Raw genomic sequence first — 25,271 nt, forward strand, 5'->3', positions numbered from 1 at the left:
CTATTTGTGCCAACCTTTCCACTTCATAGAGAAAATGAAGGAATGTTATATTCAGATGTGATGTCAGGATTGTGTCACTGACCAGCAGGATCCTCTTGAGTGAGTCTAAGTAGCTGCTTTCACTCTGGATGATAGAGCCAAGAATATGACGTCTGACAATCTGTACATACAAAAGCAAAATGCAAAATGCTCATTTCAATTATATAAAGCTAACTGACAGCACACCAGCAGCGTTATATTTAACATAAAATAAGTACTATAAAAAAATACTATAATTCAAAAGTTTGGGAACAGTGTGATTTTTTTAAGTCTATGGTGTTAACCAAAGCAATTTAAAATAACTGTTTTCTATTTGAATATATTTGATCCAGTGATCAAAGCTGAATATTCAGCATCATTACGCCAGTCTTCAGTGTCATGATCCTTTCGGAATCATTATAATACATTATAATACTGCTCAACAAAAATGTCTTATTATTATCAATGTTGAAAACGGTTGTGCTGCTTAATATTTTTGTGGAAACCCTAATACAGATGCGAGTCTCGAAAGTTTCCCATTCAAACCGCAACTTACAGTGGCAGTGCCGTGTGAACGTGTCCATATCATAAATGAGTAGGGCTAGTATGATACTGACAGGAATGCAGACAAATTCACACACAAGTACAACACACACAAACACGCACCTGTTGGCCACTGAGTCCTTCTGGCATTGGAGAAAGTTGAGGTGGTGGATGTTTGAGTTCGGATACAGTCACATCCAGATATCCAGAATCATCCTCTGTGTCATCTGCACATTGACACACTTTAGCACAGTTAAACTCCTCATGTAGACTGTCAACACTGACTATTCCAATTTCTGTCATATTAAAATCTCACTCCTCCCTCTAACGTACACACTATTCTGTAGCTCTGTGATAATATATAAAGATAACAATTCACACATTCAAAGAGGAGTCTAGTTTCTAGTATTGTTTCTGTACTGAATCCTACCAGGTGTCAGAAAAAACACCAGAAATGAACAAGAGGAAACGAGAGTGAAAAAGTCTGAGTCAAACCTGTGCAGTCTTTTTTACTCAGGAAGGACACTTTGCGCATCATGGCTATTTTGGTCTTTTCCAGTCCATCCTTCGTGCCATTCCTAGCTGCTTTCATTAGCTGTTGAACCTATGGGAGGAAACAGAGAGATAGGCAGACTGCATAAGATGACAGCGGGGAACAAAATGATTCAGCAAAACTAAAAGCGAGGAGATAAATTCCTGTTTCTGGATCAGCGTGTTTAGCAGCAGGCCAAACCCTAAAGGACCCTCTCTACTCAGTTGGATTTCACACAGTTTCATTTTCATTGTACAGAAATAAAAATTGCATTGATCAATGATGTGCATGATGGACTATTTCATACCTACAAGCTGTGTGAATTTTGGTGAATACTGACTGAATTACAGATGCAACTAAAACTACATTATCTAGATTTAGTCTAATGTGAAATATAAAACTGATCCTAAAAAACTGGGACAAAATGTGCTGCAGCTATGTTTCTGCTTCCTTCTCTACAATGTTTTTCCTGGAAAATCATTCAATATTCATCAAAACCCCCCATTTATATATTTATATACATATATAAAATATCTCGTTCCGTTTTGGTTTTGTTTTCATTCTGTTCCCTGTTCTGCTTTGCCCCTGAGTTCTGTTTGCTAGTTAGTTTCTATGGATTGGATTACGTTCAACTGTTGTCCCTTCAAAAGTTTTTTTTAAGAAACCTTTGCTCACCAAGGCTCTATTTATTCGACCAAAAATACAGTAAAACTATACTAAAGATAATCTATGTTAGAGATAAAACGGTGAAATATTATTACAATTTCAAATGACTGCATTTATTTGAAAAAAAAAATTTTTGTAACCTTATAAATGTCTTCACTGTCAACTTTGATAATTTAAAAGCACCTTTGCTAAATAAAAGTATTAATTTCTAAGAAAATGCAAAAACAATACAGCAGATTTTACATTACAATTTATATATTGAAGATTGCAAATGTATTATATGCGAGAGCCATTTTGCCTCGTCTGGTGTTTCTAGCTACCAGTAGAACAAACATAAAATTCTAGAAAAATCCCAAACAATTTCTTTTACAGAGTTGACCCATTATAGCTAATACAGAAAATATAAGCATAAGTTGACATTTTGTCCCATGTCTCAAGAATCAGTGATAACCACACATTCACCACTGTATAAATGTACCTTAATGTCATAGTTTTGTTTGAGTTGGCCAACATCTCGAGCCCCTAACCGCATGGCTAGCTCACGCCTGGTCTGGACACAGCGTTGCTTCAGACGCCGTACATCGGGGGAAATCTATATCCATTACCACAAAGTCATGTCCGCGAGCAGTAAGGAATAGAGTGAATAGAGAAAGATGGCCGATAAAGAGAAGAGGAGGAGGAAAATAATGAGATTGAGGGGAGTGACAAACACAGGCATACAGTGATAACATCAAGGCCAACAAGAGAGGGAACTTGAAGACAGACATAACAGAGTAAACAAGACCACAGATTTAGCCTCAGATAGTGTCTGTCTCAGTTTACGATACTAAATCTTCACACTTAAACAGCTCTACTACTCACAAATTACTCCTTAAACAGATGTACTCAAATTCAGACTGCATAAGGCCCAGTCTGAGCTCTTTGGTTAGTCTAGTTAAGGCTTTCTGTACCTGTTTTCATGCATGATGTGCAACATCTGTGGATTAAGACCTGATCTTCTCTGCATGCATCAAAAGACATTAACTAAGAACAGGAACAGGGTAAACCCGGCAAGGAAGGAGAACTGAAAGAACCAGGCGTCGAAAAAATCTTTCCTCTTTCCTTTTTTAAAGCTGAAGTGTGTTATTTCTGCTCTACTTGCATCACCAAACAAAATTTACATTAATAATGACTGTTTTTAAACTGATTTCAAGAACACACCCCAATCTGCCATTGGTCATCCAAAACAACAGCCCAAAACACACCATTGGCTGAGCTACATAGAATGCTATATTTTAAAGAGATTAGAAGGAGAAACGGTTAGACAGACTCGGCATTAGGAACAGCACTGACGATTGGAGAGATAAGAGATAACACCGGTGCCATGCAACATCAATTTCAAAATGAAACACATCCCTCAGCATGATTATGATCACTGTTTTGCTTTTTTTCATATTAAATCTAAAGGGGGGAATCTGTTAAGACTGTGGTCGCTATAAAATGTTGAAGCATCATGTTTCTAGCTTTTAAGAATGCAATCCATTTATAAATATTTTTTTAACACTCTTGATGGTGAATGGGCAGTGTCTTTGTACCTTATTGCGGGTGGGCTGCTTGGTCTCGCTGTCTGACTGCTCGTCGTAACTCTCAAACTCACTGGAACCCCAGCCGTTGTCCATCAGTGCGGACTCGCCAGACCTCTGCACCTCCTCATAGATCACATCATCCTCTGAACAATAACACCGAAAGAATTATGTGAGGTGGGAGGAAGATTCATGTCATGAATCATGTTAAAGTAACAGGAAACATTTGCACAGGTTGGTTACTATAGGATGAAAACAAGTACTTGCTTGCTATGCAGATTGATTGATTATAGAAGGATTGCTCAAGGGAAAATTATATTGCTCAGAGTTCTGCAATTTTGAGGTTCTGGGTCTTATGGCCTCTTCATGATTCACAGATGCCCCTAGTGGGTTCAAGTAGTGAAATTCAGTGGCTCAGGATGGTCTCCAAGAAGATCTGTCACTGTCCTTTGTGCATTCATGGATATGTTTGTGTCAGATGTTTCTCCAAAATGTATTTAATGTGGATATTCCAGTTCAGAAATATTGTTACAGAAATGTTTGAACATGAATATTTAGGCAAATCTGTCCACGGTTTGCAAAACTCATTCGAATCTCTACACTGTAAGAAACAAATCCGGTAACACTTCAGTATGGGGGACACATATTCACTATGTACTATGACTTTTGCCTCAATAAACTAGTATTAATAAACAGCCAATATACTCGTAATATGCCAGCTAAAAAGCAACTAAAATAAAAGTGCTACCAAAAATCCATAGAAAAACAGATAATGCCCTGCTATAAAATTAGTCTATGGACAGTTCCTTCAACTTTACACAATGTGTAATTCAAATAGTGCTAAAACAACACGTGTGAGATTACAGGGTTTTTTTCTATCTGGAGAAAAGTTTAAATTTGCTCTCCATTTCACCTCATTGCTGTCTTGAAGAAACATTTGAGATATCAAAGAGCATTCATGTGTGAATATTCATTTGGGTGATGACATTGTTGACCTGGACAGGTAATAGACACTGACCTGCATCTGGGGGCGAGTTGTTCTCACACGGCACATCATCGTAGATGACCTCTGAGCGAGCAGAAGGAGCCGAGTTCACCTTCAGCTGTTCTGGTGGTGAATCTCCAGCTGATTCAGAAACAGCTTTCCCTGGAGGAGAGAGAGACTTAGATGGTTCCATGGATATTTGAGCATATTCAAAGCACGGATATTCAAAGTAGGATGGGATACTACTTTAAGTGAGCAGGACATTGGGTGTAAGATCATATTTGAAGGACCAATAACAGCAAACCTCATTTGATAATCATTCATCTAGAACTTCAGTGAGGTATTAAGCACAATCACTGCAGGTCGAGCGCAAATGAAATTCAGCCCCGATTAGCACAGAAAAGCACGTTAATAATCCTTCTGGCACATTCCGACAAAAGTGCTACACACATACTCCTCCACACGAACGATGGATTGACAATACATACACTTGTCTAAGTTGTCTCTACTGTGACAGTGTGTACAGATTTGTTGACAGCCTCTTTTTACCTAATGAAGTCGCCTGCTGAGACTCCCCCACAAGGACTTAAAATACCTCAAAGTGAAATGTTCTTCAAACTGTTTAGGCTCTGACGAATATATTGAGGCTACTGTCTGGGATGTCAGGGGGAGATCTTTTAAAATTCGGAGAACACATTAATTAGGAGTGGGAGTACAATATAAATATGTTTCCTGGGAATATTCCAGGTTAAACACAAGTTAAGCAGCGATGGCACACTGTTGTTTACTGCAGGAAAACTGCATTTTTTCATCTAGTACTTTGTAAAGATGTGTGAAAAACGATGAAATTCTTCGGGGAAATGGTTGAATTTCTGGTGTGGCACTTGCATTCGTGCATTTCCCTCAACATGTGCGGCGCGGAATGTTTTTCTGCAGTAATTGACATCATGTCACAGATGTTATTGATATAGCTTTACTAGTATTGAAACAGTATTTTTTATGTGGTTTTATAGATGACACTGACACTGTGAGTGTAATGTTGCACATATGTAAAAGTTTATAAACTGAGGAAAAGGCACAAAGATCTAAGGGTGTAGATATGACAGTAGATATGGAAGTAAGATTTATTACTCATAACCATGTCATAGCAAGCGCCTGTGCTTACAGAATACAACGCAGTAGGTATATCTACAGCCTAAAACTACAGAACTACGATGCCAAAATACTCCCAACAGTCTAAAATAAAATACTTCACAGGGTTGCAATCATTCCCAAACAAATACAGCAAAGGGTTGACAGATCTAACTATGCTCTGTGTAAGGGATAATGTAGTCAGCTGGTCATTAACGCAAAATAGACTGCTAATATTACACGGCTCTTGACCAAATAAATAAATACACTACCATTAAAAAGTTTGAGGTCAGTAAGTTTTGTTTTTTAAGGAACTTAATACTTTTATTTAGCAGATATACATTCAATTGATCAAAAGCGTCAGTAAAGACATTACAAGATATTTCTATTTCATATAAATGCTGCTCTTATGCATGGTGTTTGAAGGATCATGTGACAGTGAAGCCTGGAGATATGGCTGCTGAAAATTCAGCTTAGGCATCGTAGTAATAAATTAAATCTTTAAAAACTTTTCAAAATATTTTAAATTAAAATAATATTAGCAATATTACTGTTTATACTGTATTTTTAATGAAATAAATGCAGCCTTGTTGGCATAAGAGACTCCTTTCAAAAACATTTTAAAATATTTTACTGACCACAAACTTTTGAACGTTAGTATGTGGAGTATATGTGGAGAAGTAATATTGTGGACACGAGTTGATTTTTTTTTTTATCTTAATGATTCCACCATCAAAAAACAGTCCACTAAAGTGTATAAAACCATCGGCCCAGCGGCAACATGAAGAATGAAACAATATTAAAGTAATATCAATAACTGAGATGAAAGAAGACATGAAAGTAACGCCGGTTTAGGTTACCTGGATGAATGGACTGATTATGCCATGGGCGACAGAAAATATTAAGAAATATCAGACCGCTAGGGTGGCGATCGACCAGTCAGAATCAAGTATTCCAGAGAGCCGTGTAATAGAAAAAGGATATCTATGCACGTATGATTACATTCAAATACAAAGACGGCACAACTATACCAACTGTCCTGGGGAGTGGGGAGTGTACCTTTATGCAGTCGCAGAGTGAGCTCTGAAACCACACTGAACCATTCCCGAGAGTGAACCGGGGCTGCACAGACATAGTAGATACTCTTTAACAGCCGAGGGACACAGCTTTTAAGTCACTTTTACTATGACCATTGAATTTGACGTTACCAAGCCTTAATCCTTTATTCCAAGTAAATTTGGAACATGCATTATTTTTTTCTCAAAGCTGTTTTCACAATTTAGGAAAATAAATCATATTGACATGGGCACATAATATATTCATTGTATGATTTTGTTTGCATTATCACTTGTTTGTTGTGTTATTTGATTGGATTGCAACAGAATCATCAAGAAAAAACTCCAAAGAATCTGATTTATTAGGCTAAGTCATTTGTGGAAATTTGGCATGGGTGTGATGTTTTCTTTCCCGTGAGATTCCTGTGGGTCTGGATTGGATTAGTCAATGCTATTTTTCAGATCTCTGGTTTCTGTGCTGATTTGTAGATTTTGCATTAGAGTGGATTTACAGGAATGGCATAGCCCCTTCTCAGAGCCACCAACCTGTCTGAACCAATTTGTGCGGGGACTTCTGTATAAGTGTGTAGAAGCCTTCTGGCCCAAAATCTGAACCTGGAGATACATTTACAACAGACTTGTCAGATTTAAGCACTGAAATGCCTTCCCAGTTGGCATTTCAGAGCTTTTTTTCACTGAGTGAATTTTGTTTCAATTTGTGAATTGAATTAACATTGATGCTTACAATGTTGCATTAAGTAATTCTTTCACAGTGTCTTCATAAAATTTCAACACTGATTTACAAGATTTTTGTTAACCTTTTTACAACATCTAGCATTAAAAGTTGTTTCCACATTGTTTCAACAGTTTAAACTTTTTCAAAGCTGAAACAACAACTAAAATTATGAAAGTCAGTCACTAGACGACTGGGTTTTTGGAGTTGTTTTGGGACATCCAGCTGGTCCAGCTAGACTGCTTTAAATAGATTCATCCCAAAACATTCACAACCACAAAAATATACAGAAATATGCTCTTAGTGTAATACCTTCATAAATATTATTTCTTTTCCAAATGCTCTCTTGTTCATCGGCTACTCGAGGCTCGGCTGAGATGGAACTCCTTAAAAAAACAGGAAAACAAAAGTACAGAAATGTCCCTTCATGTTTATTCTAATCAGTGTTAATAGGCACATCACATTATCACTAGATGTCACTAGAGCCAGAGCATGTTGTTTAATAACTAATACAGTACAAAAGTGTTCACGAATGAGGTAAATAATCAACCCTAGGTCTTCACAGCTAAGACAGAATGTATGATAAAGTCCTTAAGAGGAAAAACACTTCAAACAGTAAGCGTATAAAGAATTATAGTGTCTCTATGAATGACATCGTTTAGGAATAATAAGGTTCAAGATATTAAAGTGAAAATTGTTCAAAACATAACACAAACACATAAGGCATACATTTGACTCAAATTCAGATGTGTTAATTCTTACCCATCAGGAGATTGTCTGGCTACCATGTCTGCAGGGAGAACAGAAAGTTTAATTTACCAAATGTCTACCCATGTCTGAATTCACATACAGAACATTTTACACATACATTCAGTAATATTATAACACATATTGCAGACTGACCTGGGTATGTTGTGTGAGGATATGTGGGGATATTTTGGTCCTCCAGACCAGCAGGGGTCTCTCCATTTACTGTTTGCTGATTATCCTTTGTAACATGCGTCATAGCTTGACAATAAAGTGCATTTGCGGCAGTGCTACCTTTAGTACTCTCTGAATGCTCAGCATCCACATGAAGAGTTTTTGACTCTTTATTCTGAGCAGAGTTCTCCACTGTATTCTGCTCGTCTTCACTGTCATCAAACTCGAACTTCTCACCAGTTTCCTCATCTTCATCACCATCATCTTCACCCTCCTGTGGCTTTTGAGTCACACCAGGAACCATGGACTCTGAAATTACACATGGGCTCAATTTAACTGACAAAAATAAGATAAGAAACACATTTTTACATTTCCAGGTTGCCACGGCATTGCTATGCAGTTGGCAGGGTGTTCTGGGAGGTTGTTTGATTGTTACTATGTGGTTCCTATGATGTTCTGAGTGTTTTTTAGTGTTGATAATATGTAGTTGTTCTGAACGTTCGAGAGTATGTGTTCTGAGTGTTTTTCTGAGCATTCCTACTAAATTGTTATACCAGTTGTGATACCCAATGGCTGTTTGAGTGTTAAGATGGTGTAGTAAGTGTAAGTGAGTGGTTGTTTGAGTGTTTTGCGATGATGTTCTGAGTGGTTGTTTGAGTATTGCAATAGTGTTTTGAGTTGCTGTTTAAGTGTTTTGCTATGGTGTTCTGAGTGGTTGTTTGAGTGTAGTAATGGTGTTCTGAGTGGTTGTAATGGTGTTCTGAGTGGCTGTTTGAGTGTTTTGCGATGCTGTTCTAAGTGGTTGTTTGAGTGTTGTGATGGTGATCTAAAGTGGCTGTTTGAGTGTTGCGATGGAGTTCTGAGTGGCTGTTTGAGTATTGCGATAGTGTCCTGAGTGGTTGTTTGAGTGTTGTGATGGTGTCCTGAGTGGTTGTTTGAGTGTTGCGATGGTGTTCTAAAGTGGCTATTAGAGTATTGCGATAGTGTCCTGAGTGGTTGTTTGAGTGTGTTCTGAGTGATTGTTTGAGTGTTGTAATGGTGTTCTGAGTGGCTATTAGAGTTGCAATGGTGTTCTGAGTGGTTGTTTGAGTGTTGTAATGGTGTTCTGAGTGGCTATTAGAGTTGCAATGGTGTTCTGAGTGGTTGTTTGAGTGTTGTAATGGTGTTCTGAGTGGTTGTTTGAGTGTTGCAATGGTGTTCTGAGTGGTTGTTTGAATGTTGTGATGGTGTTCTGAGTGGTTGTTTGAGTGTGTTCTGAGTGATTGTTTGAGTGTTGTAATGGTGTTCTGAGTGGCTATTAGAGTTGCAATGGTGTTCTGAGTGGTTGTTTGAGTGTTGCAATGGTGTTCTCAGTGGTTGTTTGAGTGGTTTGCGATGGTGCTCTGAGTGGTTGTTTGAGTATTGTAATGGTGTTCCTAGTGGTTGTTTGAGTGTTGTAATGGTGTTCCTAGTGGTTGTTTGAGTGTTGTAATGGTGTTCCGAGTGGTTGTTTGAGTGTTATAATGGTGTTCCGAGTGGTTGTTTGAGTGTTGCAATGGTGTTCTGAGTGGTTGTTTGAGTGTTGCAATGGTGTTCTCAGTGGTTGTTTGAGTGTCGCTATGGTGTTCTGAGTGGTTGTTTGAGTGGTTTGCGATGGTGCTCTGAGTGGTTGTTTGAGTATTGTAATGGTGTTCCTAGTGGTTGTTTGAGTGTTGTAATGGTGTTCCTAGTGGTTGTTTGAGTGTTGTAATGGTGTTCCTAGTGGTTGTTTGAGTGTTGCAATGGTGTTCTCAATGGTTGTTTGAGTGTTTTGTGATTGTGTTCTGATCCATAAAACTTTATCGACTAAAATAACTAGCTTCCGGCAGACGGCCATAGGCAAGTCGACTTACGTCAAAAGAGTAGGGCGGGGCAACCACATTCGCCTTTACATTGTGGTGATGTAATGCATTGTATGCGTTGTGGGTTACTCTTTTGGCGTAAGTCGACTTGCGTACAGTCGCGTTCTTCTTACACAAATGCATCGCTTCACTTCAGAAGGCCTTTATTAATTACTTATTTCACAGGAATGCTATATTTGTTAAAAAGCCGCAACAAAGTATACAAGTCAGACAGACAACTCAGATGGTTCAGAGTCAATTCTTTCTTTTGGGAGAAAATAACTTTTTTTATTTGTTTATCGTGCACTTTCGACTTTACAACTTTGTAGGATGGCTATATTACACACTTTAAGCTGTTCCTAATCACCTCAAAGAGAGGGAATGGAACATGTTGCACATATTGCTTGCCAATAAATAAAGAGTTGTCAATTCATGATACATTCTCATCTCTTAATCTACATTCAAAAATACTCTTAAAATACATTGCTGTAGTTGTTTAAGTGTTGTGATGGTGTTCTGACTGGCCCACCTCTAAGCCTCGTTGTACATTTTCACAAACATGGATTTGGAGATTTGGGGATTTTAAGAATAGAGAACAACCCTGGACCTATATATCTATTTTATTTTGTGAGCATTGTGTTTATGAGTGTAAACACAAAGCCACACAGCTCTAAGACCTGCCTGCTACGGACTGATTTCAATGTGACTTAGCATGTATAATGCAATTTCACTTAAAAAGCATAAAGACAATAAACAAAACATTGCGTCTTTATAATTCAGTGCACACTCTGTATCTAAGCAGCTACATTTGTATTCCATTATAACGCTGGACTGAGTCAAAGAGGAGGCTCAAAAATATGTTCACCATAACAGAATAAACCCTTATGAGTCATCAGATTTGTTCAGAAAAACTCACAAGCTTAAGCCAAAACTCCCTTCCTCTGATAACACACACCACAAACACTGAACAGATTCACAAAATACTACAGACAAAAACAATCTGTTACATGCACCAAAGGTGTGAGTGTGTTGCGAATTGAATCTGAAAAGAGTAGTGGCACAATATATATTTTGTTGTAAACTACAAAGTCAAGTTAAGCAACAAAAACATTGCATCACTTTTTGGCATTTTCTGACCAGTTGTTGGAACGTAATGTTTAGCAAAGGAGCCAAAGCACAGCGATAGAGATTACACACTCTGCACTGGACGGAGAAAAACAGATCATGTGAAGAGCAGGATTACACATCTGACCATATGGTCTCTATAGAGAATGCTCAACTAAAAGTACTTATACCAGTAAATGTTTTCACTTGCTCCCACTATGAAAGTGGGTTGGCAGGCAGCAACCAATAAAAACACAGAATAAATATCTATGCTCACATTTCTATGTTTCAAATTTCCCTGCTTTAAGTGCCCTCCATTTTTCCCTGGTGCACATTTACCTTATAAAAGAACATGAATCAGTTACTCGAGTCAATATAAGCTCACATGACTTTAAAATGGCTCTAAAGGTCTGTAATCATGCAGTGCTCAGGTGCTCTATTCCCTTCAACAATCACTAAATCAACAAAAAAAAATGTTTACCATGCCTCTTATCCTCATTCCCTTCACTCCAGCAGAAATATGAAAACCTCTTAGACCCGGCCAAGTGGATTTTGGGTGATGCTAGAAATTTAAGCGGTTTCATGCAAGTAGTCTCCATGGCTTCAGGATAGATGTGTGTCAGGAGCAGGTGACATATGGTGAAAGAATTGTTCAGCTGCAGCATATGGTCAGTTACCTTGAGCGCTGCAGGTTTTCAAGCTCTCTGGAGATTAAGAGGGTAATGCCGTATTCCCTCAACTAAGTAACACAATACTATCCTCTAATATACTCGAAAAGGTGACATATAGAGGTCATTAACAGGTCTTAAACTGTCATTATGGTTTCTCTTTGTATGAAAACAGCACACCCTATGTGTCATGCACAGTTACCCATTGTTTGAGCCTTGTTTGTACCAGAGAGCAGTGAACAGTGTGATGTCAGATGACGTACCTCCTAAAAGATCTTGGCAGGACCACCAAATCATGACTAAGTACCAGAGTTTGGAAGATTTGAATTTGAATCATACTTTGTGGGTTAATGATGTATAAGCGTGTCCAAGATACAGAAAATCTTCTAAAAATCTAGTCTAAAACATGCCAAGTTCTTGAATGTACTCGTCTCTTTGTATGCATGTTGGTAAACCATTTTTTAAGAAAAGTTTAGTTTGGTGTAATCATTGATTTAATTATAAAAACATTTCATTTTCCTAACGTCTTGAATGCATGTGTGTGTACACACCTTAATTATTATGTTAACAAATATATCATAAATATCCACACCACATGACATTTTACAACCTGAACTAACCTTGCCCTGCCATAAATATGACCACCCCTTTACAAACACACCAAGAAATCAACAAGCAGCATGATCCATGTACCAACCTTTTTTAGGAGGGTTAAGAGATTCTGGAGATGCCATGAAGTTTAATATGTAGTCATGTCTGCACTCCTGTAAAAGAGAAATGTGTTAATATTAACTCTAAAATGCTCAATCCAAAGTCCCTAAACAAACACACAGGATATGACAGTGAAACACAATACTGTAGCCTATCTAACATCACAACTCTAAACTTCAGTGAAAAATGACTTTTGTTGAACTATGTTGGACATTACAGGTTACTAAGAGACATTCCTCAACAGTGTGTGGCAGATCCAGGCTTGCCTTACCAGCTGAGTTCTCACACATCTCCTCCCACATTTACTGGGAAATACTCTCAGCATGTCTCAGAACAACACACAACTCACCCGAGAGAAATGACCGGAGGGTGATACAAAGAAATGTGCAGGTTTCGTTGCGTCAGTACCAGTATTTAGAATGAAATGAGGCAGCAATTCATTAACCGCTTTTGATCTCTGTCATCCATGTAGTAACGCCAAGTTCATGAGTTCGATTCCCAGGAAACAAATATGGTCTTTGAATACGTCATAATTTACTTTAGATAAAAGTGACTGCCAAACTTCACAAAAGTACTTAATAAAAGTTTCTGTCATCTTGTTTTCTGAAAGATAACTCTGCAGCTGGAGGTCAGTGTGCATAAATTATTCACTAGAAAGAAGGGCAGGGGTAAGACCAGGCTGAAGCCAGTGAATAGACAAAGGAAAATAGCATTTTTCCCACTCGGAGAGAGCACAGCAAAGTTGAATGGTTGAGACTAAAGCAAACATAGTAAGAACTGCAAGCCCATTGAATGGCCTAGAAACTCCTTTCAAATAAATAACACAGGAATCACCTTGGACACAGGCACAGTGCGAGAGGCATTTGGACCGCCACACATATTAACTCTCCATACCATCTCTTTTCACAGACTTCTCTCTAATTTACACTGATATCATTCACTACTTCCTGCTGTCTAAATTCAGTTAACCAATGCACTAGACAGCAGATCAGATCATATAAAGGAAGACAAGCTTTTTCAATAAAAAACTGAAGGCTTGAGGTTAAAAATGACCAACATGAATGGTTTGATCCCATGTGAGTCAGCTGATATCAAACCACTGGTAAGTAAAGCTGAAGGACAGATTAGCTTTAGCACTGGACTAATAAATGTCAAATTAATATAAATATCACAAATATACTGTAGTCATCCATTATTGCCATCAGGTGAAATACAGTTGTTTTTGTCTGCCATTCATCATTAGAGGCCAGAATTATATTAATATCAAATAATTATAACAGAATCTTCATATCACAAAAGAAAACAAAAACGATTTTAAACATGTTCTTTATTGTGAAACCAATAATATCAGTAAATGAATCAGATGGCACAAAGTGGTCAGATTATTACGCACAATCTTTTTTTTTTTTTCATCTATGTGGTATATTTTATATTAATCTACAGTCTCACTCCCCCCTAGTGAGGCATTGTTTTATATTTTCATATCTAAAACAGCATAAGCACTAAATCTGTTGCTCTTATTCCAAAGAAGGACTTACTCACAAGCCTGGCTTTACGTCCCTTAAATGTCACCCCTCTGATATTGTCCTTATTGATCACAAGCTATCAATACAGATCCATTGTCATGTCTGCTCCCATCTTTGCGCAGTGCAGCCATCTGTGAATCTACAATTGATGACACCACTGTCTCTTCATCAGAAAGCACAGCACAGAGCTGATTTGAATTATTTTCCTTTTGTGGAGGAACAAGTTCTGAGGCTCCCAATGCATTAACTGACGCGGCTTATCCGAAGAATATGAAAACTCTGCTCCCTCTTTCTTTTCCCTCAGTCCCTCCCTTTTTTCCTTTCTTTGCACTCACTCCTTCCCCCTGCCGTACATCAGGAGAGAGCAGATACTCAAAGAAACAGGCAGCCAATAGCAGATGATCAGGCCTGCACTCCCACCAATCACAGAAGACCAACTTTTCTTTCAATAGTTCCTTGCTGGGGGTAGACAGCAGGAGAGTTGATTATCATAGATGGGTTATTTTACCAAAAACAATATTAAAATAAAGTCAATATTTTAGATTATATGGAAATTGTCTCTGACTGTTAGAATAAAAAGTGTTTTGCCTTTAAGATATTTATTTAAGTGTACCTTGGTATGATCATCTCTTCATGCAAGTTCAACGCTGTAAAAAAAATATAATACAAGATCAATAATTTGACATACTGTGGTATATTTGTACATTTTTTACATGCATATTTTACATACATAATGTGTATTTTACATACACACTCAAAAAAATTTAAGTTGAAAATGATTGTACTGAAAAATTACCTCATACCATGATGGGAATCATCATTTAAGTAATGTGCACCTGATCAAGAACAGTGCATTGTGGGTTGATTTTAGACTGCATTAAAAACGTTTATATTAAAAATGACAATCTATTTAAATTGTACAACCTATTATTTTTACGTCAAATATGATTTGATCAGACGCACACTTACCATGTACACTCCGTCTACAGAACTCCCTTTTCTTTTTTATTTAAACCTGATTTAAACGGACACCGCTTGTCACATGTAAGCATAACAGAGATTGTAGTCGGAAAAATTGATAAATACATGTTTTCAGGACACAAAAACAACAATCCGATTCAATTTAGTCGACATTCAAGTCCTCCACGGCGGAGTTTGTTTACGATCCGCTTGTCATCCAACTCAGCAGATGGCGCTATAGTCTCATCAACGGACTCAAATTTGTAGTTCGTGCTGCATCCCATACTCGTGTTTTTGTTTTGTGGACTACATGCTTACTGCCATGAAAGTTCCATGAGTGTTTTAATAGCATATCTGAAACTAAATTAACGCAGTGAAGAGAATAGAGGAAAAATACCTCTTGAGCTAATCTCTTTAATTCCAAGCAACACAGGTAAACTTACATTTTTAAAGTAAATGGAACTTTTCTGTGTACTTCTACACGAATGACTTTAAAATCATGTTAAATATACAAATCTTTGAGATTTTATAGTGGAAAATCAGCGATCTCCACCAGACAGATGTGTGCGAGATAAAGCCCCGAGTGTGCGCTGAACCCACGTGGTTTGATCGCGAGTCTTTTGTTCCGAATCAATCAAAAAACGAGGAAGACGGACAGACATAAGTAGAGCATCTGAATCAGGAAATCTACTTGCTTAATAAACGCATCTTTCAGCACAACCGTCCAAGCCGCAGCCATTTGATACAACACGTCTATATCCCGCCAACTTATTATATTTGTATTTAAAGTAGAGGAGGGAAAGTTTTACTCAGGTGAGTTATAATATTCTCGATGTTTATGATTGCGGCTTCGGATGCAAATGCAGTATAGCATGCTAACATGGCTACGTCTGCATCACACACATATGTAAACGTTATGCTTTTCAAATGCACTTTCCATGGGACATTCGTTGATGATTTCGACTTTTTTAACGGGACGGGGGCAGATATAACACGTGGGTAAGGGAATAGTTTAGTTACTAGTCTGGTTGAAGCAAAGCGGTGCTAGTTGGCTAACCGGCGGCTGCGTTATAAAACATAACAAAGAAACAAATGGAGACTGAGTGAGACAGACGCGTTGCTGCTGATTCTTTTGTTACAGCGCTGCTAGTGTCTTAGCATAGCACAGGACCGCTGCTTTTTACAACACGTTATATTTATATTATCATTAACACCAAGAAACCATGCCTTCCTTGACATTTCTAATACGAAAAGCATGTGTGTGTGTGTTTTCTTAAGGATTCCTTCGCTGTGAGATAATTGGGAATTTGGATCAGCAAGAGATTTGAATCATATTGACATTTGTTTCTTCAGTCGGATGGTTTCGGCTCGTTTGATTCTTATTCCTGTCCATTTATAGTCAGACCAGTAAAATGCTTCCCAACTACTTTTTTTGTTTGTTTTTGTTGTAGGATTTTGTACTATGCCACGCAAGAAGCAGACCGATGTGTCTGGGAACGGTGGATTGAAGCGAAAAAGGGGAGGTGGAAAGAAAAAGGAAAGGGAGTTTAGCAGTGATGATGAGTTTGATGACTTTGAACAAGAAAACACAAAGAAACCTGGGAAACCAGCAGCTAAAGCGGGTCTGCAGCCGGTCACTGTGGCTGATGATGTGAAGGAGAAGATTGTAAGGACATAATTGCATACTTATTGCTTCTATATCTACTGTTTTGCCAAGGACCTCCAAATATGACAGTCTTGTTATGGAACTGTTAAAGAAAGCTTATAATTAATACAATACACTAACTCATTTACTTTAATAACTTTGAAAACTTATATTTATTTATTTTTTCCTGTTACCCCAAGAACCCCCAGTTTGAAAACTATTAATTGATTGTTGATGGATTTCTTGCCTTTTCTGTTGTGCAGAAACTTGAGGTTCCCAAAGTCAAAGGTCAGCTGCTTGTTTTTGGAGCCACCAACTGGGACCTGATTGGCAGGAAAGAAGTGCCAAAACAGCAAGGTACGATCGTGCATGAGCCAGAAATATTTGGGTTACAGTAGAGTTTCAAGTCACGCCACAAGTGAGTCATCTGTGCTAATCTGTTAATTCATTCTAATATGCTGATTTGGTGCTCGAGAAACATTTCTTGTCAATGTTGAAAACAGATACTGCTTAATATTATGCATCCTTGCTGAATAAATGTATTTTTTTTAATGCATTTGACTATTTGAAGTACTTGTTAGCCTCTGTGAGAGATAAGCAGGATTTAGTTGGCCGTAACTGATAAGTCATATTTTGACATCATAAACCACCAACATCTCTCACAGAAAACCTAAGATAAATCAGCCAGGTGCCGAAATTGACTTAACACGTAAGATTAGACAGAGGAAGTGTGTGGGTTGCAGTCATTTATAGAGTCTTCACTTTTGTTAGTGAGTATTCATGCGTGTCTGTGTTTTTTTCCAGCTGCTTATAGGAACCTTGGGCAGAATCTGTGGGGTCCCCATCGCTATGGGTGTCTCAATGATGTTGAGGTTAGCTGTGTGGTATCTGGTCCCTGTGCTGCCCACAGTCTCATCATCACCACAGAGGGCAAACTCTGGAGCTGGGGTAAGTGTCCACACAACAACAGTGTTTCAGCAGGTCTTAAAGTGACAGCAGCCTAACCCGCTGCTGTCTGTCATTAATGTTAATCAAAGAACAAAATACAAAAATAAAGACAACGATGCTGTCTACACTGTATATGGAGCGATGCGACCCTGCAAATTTCCAATAGTAAACTGATACACTGTCTATTTCTAGCAATGGTCACTTTGTGGTGGTGCAGCCCAACAACTGTCATATCCAGTGTAATAAAAATCCAGCAATCTTTTTGAAAGAAAAAACCCAGTACCCAAAAACAACTGAAAAAAAAAAAAATTCATTCATTAAAAGATGCGCAAATCCTTTTCCTAATTTCTCTTCCTGGTCCCTCTCAGGTCGCAATGATAAAGGGCAGTTGGGTCATGGAGACACTAAACGATTGGAGGCTCCAAAACTAGTAGAGGGCCTGGGGGAGGAAGTGATAGTAGCTGCTGCTTGTGGTAGAAACCACACCATGGCTTTAACAGGTAGGCAACCATCTGCTAAATGCAAAGTGATTGTCATATAATTGCAGTTATTATAATTTGTTGCATTGGTACAATTATAATGTAACTCCATTGTGCTGTTCTTATGCTTTGTCTCACAGAAAATGGTACCGTCTACACCTTTGGAGAAAACAAACTGGGTCAGCTAGGTCAGGGCAATCAGACAGATGCTGTGCTCAGCCCTGCTACAGTAAGACTCTCCCTTGGTTTCATTTACCTAGGCCTCGTCCACACGAAGCCAGAGCTTTCCCTATCCGATATTTTTTTTTCCTCGTTCTAAAAAAAAAAAAGTCTGTAAACATGGAGGCGTCTCGAAAAATATCTGCGTCCACACAAAACCACTAAAACCGACTGAAAACGATGTAGTAGACGTTCCAGACCAGTGTGTGGCACTGTAATTCTGCCATAGAGATACACTAAAAATGCTAGAAGAAGACTTAAAGCATGCGCATAAAACCTCGCGCGCTGTAGGCAATAAAATAAAAGGCTATGAAATAATATTACGCACAGTTGCTTATTTTCTTTTTTACCAAGTACTTTATTGAACAACCATAAATTGCCTGGTACAACATAGGGAGGTCCATGTCCTGATTATATTCTGCTATAGCCTATACGTGCTTCTTTTATTAAATCCATGTAACTGGTTGATGAAACATTTATTAAAATAAAGATACAATTTATAAAAAAACGAAATTCACTTCAAATAAGGGCTTTATGCAAAACAAAACTTAATGTGGTCAAAATTGGTCTCCCGATATAGCCTATTGCGCATATGCATGCGGTTCACTCTTCCTAATCAATATAGATTCAATAAAAAATAACATATTTAAACAAAAATATTCAACTAAATACATTTCTATAATGAATATAACACGTACGCTTAACCTACAGAGAAATGTAATGTCGGAGTGGAACATTATTTTTGCTTTAAATCCCCATCCCTATAAAATACGAAATGTCTATCAGATAACAGACAAGCAGCATACGAAAGATTGTATAGACCTAAAAAAACACATTCAAGTAAATAATAAATAAGGAATGCAAGAGGCTCAGAAGTTTCTGCCGCATTATATTATATTATTATACAAGCAGTTTGGCAGACTAGTCAACACGTGGGGTAATGACATTCACAAAATATACGGATTTGCCGTCCTCACGAAAACGCAAGGGTGTTTTCAGATTTATCCACCTTGGGACCCGGTTTAAAAAAAATAGTGGTTTCACTGTCCCCAAACGCCGGATCCGTGTGGACTAAACGCCAATACGATAAAAAAAATTATACGAATTCAGCGAAACGAGTCTTGTGGATGGGGCTTCACTGGATCATGTTTTTGTGTTTTAAATGCTCTACAAAACAGCTGCATTTATTTATCTACAGATCCAGTACAACGGGCAGCCAATAGTCAAAGTAGCCTGTGGTGCAGAGTTCAGTATGATTGTGGACTGCAAGGGGAACCTTTATTCATTCGGTTGTCCTGAATACGGCCAACTTGGTATGCAACAATGTAGTCCAATGATGCTTATTTAAAAGGAGAGTTTACCCAAAAATTGCCATCAACTTTGATTTTTCAACTTTGTGTTCTGTATCTAAAAGGGCATAACTCAGATGGAAAGTTCATCGCTCGTGCCCAGCGCATTGAGTTTGACTGCGAGCTCATCCCTAGACGGGTGGCTATTTTCATTGAGAAGACCAAGGATGGCCAAGTGCTTCCTGTGCCCAACGTCGTGGCTCGGGATGTAGCATGTGGTGGCAATCACACGGTAAGTAGTAAGTTTGTGGATTATGGTCCAAAGCAAACATGGCTGAATTATATTGTTGCTTTCACGCAGCTGGTGTTGGATTCCCAAAAGCGTGTTTTCTCGTGGGGATTTGGGGGATATGGACGATTAGGCCATGCTGAACAGAAAGACGAAATGGTCCCACGATTAGTCAAGCTCTTTGACTTCCCAGGCCGTGGGGCAAGTCAAATATACTGTGGCTACCAGTGTTCCTTTGCTTTGAATGAAGCGGGTAAGCATGTAATTCCTCCCTGGGAAAAAGACACATTTGAATACCCATAATGTATTTGTGGTTAATGCTTTTTTTTTCCCTCAGGTGGTCTATTTTTCTGGGGAGTGACAAATACGTCCCGTGAGTCCACCATGTACCCCAAAGCTGTGCAGGACCTGTGCGGATGGAAGATTCGCAGTCTGGCCTGTGGGTAGGTAAAGGCAAATGATTCTGAAAATGTCTTTAAAAAACATTTTAAAATGTTTGCAGAATGTTGACTAGACGTTGTCTATAATTCCTCTCAGGAAAAGCAGTATTATCATTGCAGCTGATGATAGCACCATTAGCTGGGGACCATCGCCCACATTTGGAGAGCTGGTATGTTTGTCTTCTGTTTAAGGCTTTGAAAATCTACACAAAAGTTTGGGGTCAGTAAAATATATACAGTATTTGAAATAATAATTTATTAAGCATGAATGCGTTAAATTAATCAAAAGTGACGGTAAGGTTTCAAGATATTTATAATTTTTCTACAAAATGTTTTTTTGAGCATCAAATCAGCATGTTAGAATGATTTCTGATTTAGGATCATGTAACTCTGAAGACTAACGTAACGATGTTAAATTTATATAGGAATAAATTTTTAGTTTAATTTGTAATAATGTATTACTATTTTACAGTATTTTTTAAAAATAAATGTCTTGGTGAGCATAAGAGACTTCTTTCAAAAACATTTCGGAAATCTTACTAACAGTAACGTATATGGTTTTCAAATTTCTCATATTTCAATTTTGCATTTTAAGGGCTATGGTGACAACAAACCCAAGTCCTCCACCACTGCTCAAGAGGTCAAAACTCTGGATGGAGTGTATTCAGAACAGGTGAATTCTGCTGGCAAAACCTGACTCGTATCTTCCCACAATTCTGTTCTCTGTCATATAAAGGTATGCAACTGAAAACTGTATTTTCAGGTGGTGATGGGTTATGCGCACTCCCTGGTTATTGCCCGACAAGACACAGAGCAGGAGAAGGAAAAGCTCAGGAAGCTGCCCGAATACAACCCGCGAACACTCTGATTGGACCCCATTCTTGTTTTCTTGTTTTTTGTTTTTTTTTTTTCAATGGAATGCCTCTGTTCACTAGGTCACCTGGGAAATCACAATTTGGTTGGGGTGAGATTGTTTATTGTTCTTTTTCTTTTTTGGGGGGTTCATCAAATTACATTTTTGAAAGACAATCCACCTGTCGGATTAAAGTATCGAATAAGTTGCATTAACTGATGTGTTGGCTGGGGTGTTTCAGAATGGTAATTGTGGCGTCACACGCCAGTTTTAATTTCACAATAAAACCAGCAACTGCTCCAAGCACTCGGGATTCCACTGGATCCATCCCCTTTACTTAAACATTCCTAATGGAAGTTTATCACAGATTTTGTTTTGTTGTTTATTTTCCGTAACTTTTACTGTGAGATCCATGTCTGCTCTCTTCCAAAAACTGGTGCTAAATCATTCTAATGCAGACTGTCAATGGACTAATGTTAACTTAAAGACAAACTCACTCCATTCTTGTGCCTTTTTAAGTGAGATGATTCAGGCTGAGGAAGTTCAGTTAGTCCTATGACATCTCAAGTGTTATGGGGCACTTCACCTTTTAAACATCACTTGCATTACTTCCAGCTGCATGTTTTCATCACCATCGATAAGAACATAATTTTCCTCAAGTCAAGTGGCTAATCGGTAAGATTTTTTCCCCCGTCTATTTTAAGATGCATACTTCTGTTAATCTAATCAGGGAAGTATTTTCAACTCCTGCAATGCAAATGAGACATCAGCTGAGAGATTTTTTTTTTAAAATTAAATTCCTTCTCCCTTTTCTAGAAATGCAAGTCATAAATGTTCATGCCCTTTCTAGTGATGTAAACTACATAAACGCTGTTCTCGTGTTAATGTTAGCATGTTTTGGAAATAATGGACTTGATGTTGAGAAGAGTAGATTGTCCATCATCAGGGACCACAATGTCTTTATGGAGCATTTTTTTCATGCAATATATTAAATACTGTGCCATTTCTTTGTGTTCAACTGGGATCACATTATCTTTAAGTTCATACAAGAGTCCCATCCAGTTTGTGGGCGAGCGACAAGCTTTTTAAATTGTGTACTTGCAAGAAATGTGTTCATTTGTTTAAGCAGTATATGTCCAGGAACTGGAATTTAAACTCCTATTTTGATTTGTAAAATGTTATTTTGTTTTCTTCATATTAAATAAAGCTTCATGAAAGTTGGTATATGTTGTTACGCAGTATTTTCTTTATCCATGGATCTTATCTTTTATGTATTTTGTTGTTCTCTTAAGATTGACATGAAATGAAAATTCACCTTATATAATGCATGCTATAGATCTTATGAACAAATCAGTTGTGGATGTTTCCTTTTTTTTATTTAGCTCAATGTTTAATCAAAATATTATAACCGAACCATCAAGTGAAACAACAGACTTCTCTCTGGTGACACATGCAGGGCTTTTCCAATCATTTAGTCCATTTAATATTGTTCATCTGCCTCTACTTTTGAGTGCAACGTCCACATCTCAATCAGCAGCTGATGCATACAACCATGTCAGCCCTACATTTTTCTGCCCCAATATTCTTTTACACTTGGTCGTATATCACAATATTGGAGAAAATGCAGTATTTGCTGCTAATTTGCTGCTAACAGTTTTAATGTGGTTAACCAGTTTCAGTTTGATTGTACTGACATATCTTAAAGGTCCCCTGACATGGGGTTATTTTATTATTTTATAATGTTTCCTGGGTTGCCCTGTTATTTTTTAGATCAAAAATAGTCATAATTTATAATAGTCTAGGTCCTGGGTAAGATTTGCATGCACTTCATTTAGCGGAGAATATCTCAACTGTTATAGACTAATATGACCCCATTGAACAACATGTGCCAAAATCTCTAACCGGGACGAAAGTCCTGAAAATGACCACCACATAGGTGACACTTGTATCACAATACAAGTGAATGGGACTTTTTTTTTATCTTTTTAGAAATTCTCATACATTTCTACCAGTGTAATCTTCATATTAAGAGAAATACTTTTTGTACACTTTATCTTAAAAATAAAATAAAATATGCAGGTCAGGCAATATCTCATTAAATATGCATACATATAACCTCTTTAAGCTACAGATTTTCTGATGTGATCACAATGTTCACAATGACCATGTAGTATATGAAGTGTTATACCTTTCTCACCAATGTCATGTCGATAATGATTGCGTGTGTTTGCGGGTATGGAATGCCAAAGCTGAATTAATTAAAAATTAATAAATGCATAAATCAATATACGAAGATATGTAAAAAAGCAAAAATACAGAAATAAATACAGAAATTAATATACAAAGAAATGTAAAAAGGACAAATAAATGACTATTTATACTTTTATTTCCTTATTTATGTATAATTGTATTTTTTTCTACATTTATTTATTTATGTCTACATTTATTTTTATCCACATTTATTTATTCCAACATTTCTTTGGCATTCACAGTTGCACTTCTCACAGCTGTGAATCCAGGGACACACTCATGTGTCAATTTTTTGGAGAAGCGATTGACCATCCACAGAAAATAGTCTGAATAAATTAACTTGGTGGACAAACTGTTGTTAGCTAGATACAATGCACACCACACCATAATTATAAAACTGATACAAATTCATTATAATTATTTAAATACACAAAATTACAACTGAAATGATAATGACACGTACTGTAAATGTACACGCCAACACAAAGAATAAAGAGTAGATTTCCTTACTTCTCTTGATCTCAAATTATCTTGTTTGACAGCCATGGGCTCTGCAATGACCTCATGTGTGTAATAGGTTGACTGTTTTTTAGCCATTTTCTTTATATTAAATCAGAATGCTTACACTCTTCTATGGCCTTATAATCATCGTCATTGTGAACATTGTGATCTCCTCAGAAAATATGTAGCTTCAAGGGTTTATATGAATGCATATTTAATGAGATATTGCCTTATTTTCATATTTTACTTTATTTTTTAGACAAAGTGTAATACAAAACGTATTTCTCTTAATATGAAGATGAATTTGTAAGAAATGTACGAGGTTATCTTTAAAAGGGAAGAAAAAGTCTCATTCACCTGTGGTGTCATAATGTGGTCATTTTCAGGACTTTAGTCCCGGTTAGAGATTTTGGCACACATCACATGTTGTTCAATGGAGTCATATTAGTCTAGATAAATAAAGTGCACCTCTACTATAAATAAAAGGAATTTTTCCAAGCCTGATTTTAGCCTCTGCTTTGAACGCTCTGTTTGAAGGGGCGTGTCTGCTGTGTGTAACCGGCCTCTGCTGTGATTGGCTGACATGCTTGCATATGAAATAGCTACATATTACATGTGAAACTCTCTCGAATCCTTTTAATACAGCTATTATACGTTTTTAGGTTTTTACTATTACATATATCGAGATTACTGAATCGTGAGAAGTTTTTGGAAGTATTTAGATTCTCATGACATAAAATGTTGCCGTGATAAGCATTGAACAGCAGATGGCAGTCTGTCGATCGTTTCTGCACTCTCTGCTTTCACCACGATGATTTTACGATGATTTACCGTGATGTACAGTTTCTGTTCTCTCGTCTGTGCGTTCTGCACCTGCATTTAATGAGCCAACTGTCTATTTCTGCAGATATATTTGTCTATATTCGTCATTCAAAAAGGAAAAGCGACGCTACACATAACGTAAACAAAGCAGCGCGTGCTTACCGTTTTGAATATCAATCCTGCTAAACACTTTCTTTAAATAAGGTTATTTTCATCATACTAAAAGAAACGATCGATGTGAAGGATATTTTAGTCTTGACTTACTGATGCATAAACAGTATCGAACGATTTTGAGAGAAAGATTAACTTACCTGTCTCCTGCCTGTTTGGACCATACAAAACTTTGGGAGTTGAGTCGGCGCATTTCCAGAGAAAACAAAATTAACCCATTGTTTCAGAGGCACTAAGGATGAAGGAACTAAAAAATACTTTCGTGTTCATTTGTACATCCGAACACTGAGCAACTGCCATGCTTCGCTCGTTTGCAAGCCATGATATCTCTCGAGGAAAAACTCCAATCTCAAAGCTATTTCCAGAGAATGTCTAATGGGCTTTATGCCCA

The 25,271-nt window shown here is 37.6% G+C and overlaps 2 protein-coding genes across 22 annotated transcripts in view; one reads left to right on the top strand and one right to left on the bottom strand.

Moving 5' to 3' along the window:
• arhgef10lb (Rho guanine nucleotide exchange factor 10 like b) overlaps positions 1 to 15,185 on the bottom strand; it is a 40,607-nt gene extending 25,422 nt beyond the window's left edge. For 2 of the 20 annotated variants that reach the window (XR_016148142.1, XM_089124476.1), the window contains exons 1-12: positions 11,591 to 12,073; positions 8,129 to 8,455; positions 7,988 to 8,015; positions 7,538 to 7,611; positions 7,039 to 7,107; positions 6,497 to 6,559; positions 4,340 to 4,468; positions 3,334 to 3,467; positions 2,238 to 2,351; positions 1,057 to 1,165; positions 685 to 788; positions 83 to 160 (exon numbers count right to left, since the gene is read on the bottom strand). Coding sequence is in view for 19 of the 20 variants with exons in the window: in XM_089124476.1 (XP_088980602.1) it covers positions 83 to 160; positions 685 to 788; positions 1,057 to 1,165; positions 2,238 to 2,351; positions 3,334 to 3,467; positions 4,340 to 4,468; positions 6,497 to 6,559; positions 7,039 to 7,107; positions 7,538 to 7,611; positions 7,988 to 8,015; positions 8,129 to 8,455; positions 11,591 to 11,774 (1,413 nt within the window). In the remaining variant the exon portion in view is untranslated. The other 18 variants (XM_039651909.2, XM_039651912.2, XM_039651907.2 and 15 more) reach the window with 18 other exon arrangements.
• Positions 15,186 to 15,255: 70 nt separating this feature from the next.
• rcc2 (regulator of chromosome condensation 2) lies at positions 15,256 to 22,358 on the top strand. 2 transcript variants are annotated; one of them, XM_039651921.2, is made up of 13 exons: positions 15,256 to 15,407; positions 16,426 to 16,640; positions 16,883 to 16,976; positions 17,424 to 17,567; positions 17,936 to 18,067; positions 18,187 to 18,275; positions 19,464 to 19,578; positions 19,680 to 19,846; positions 19,916 to 20,096; positions 20,181 to 20,286; positions 20,381 to 20,453; positions 20,879 to 20,956; positions 21,047 to 22,358. In XM_039651921.2, exons 2-13 carry the CDS (start codon positions 16,437 to 16,439, stop codon positions 21,149 to 21,151), a joined length of 1,488 nt encoding a protein of 495 aa, XP_039507855.1. In that variant the 5' UTR covers positions 15,256 to 15,407; positions 16,426 to 16,436; the 3' UTR covers positions 21,152 to 22,358. The 2 variants fall into 2 exon arrangements, with proteins under 2 accessions (XP_039507855.1, XP_039507854.1); XM_039651920.2 differs by lacking the exon at positions 15,256 to 15,407 and adding an exon at positions 15,591 to 15,787.
• Positions 22,359 to 25,271: the final 2,913 nt, after the last annotated feature.

The sequence above is a fragment of the Pimephales promelas genome, chromosome 20 (genome assembly GCF_988280905.1).
Source record: "Pimephales promelas chromosome 20, fPimPro1.hap1.1, whole genome shotgun sequence".
NCBI classification, from domain to species: Eukaryota; Metazoa; Chordata; class Actinopteri; order Cypriniformes; family Leuciscidae; genus Pimephales; species Pimephales promelas.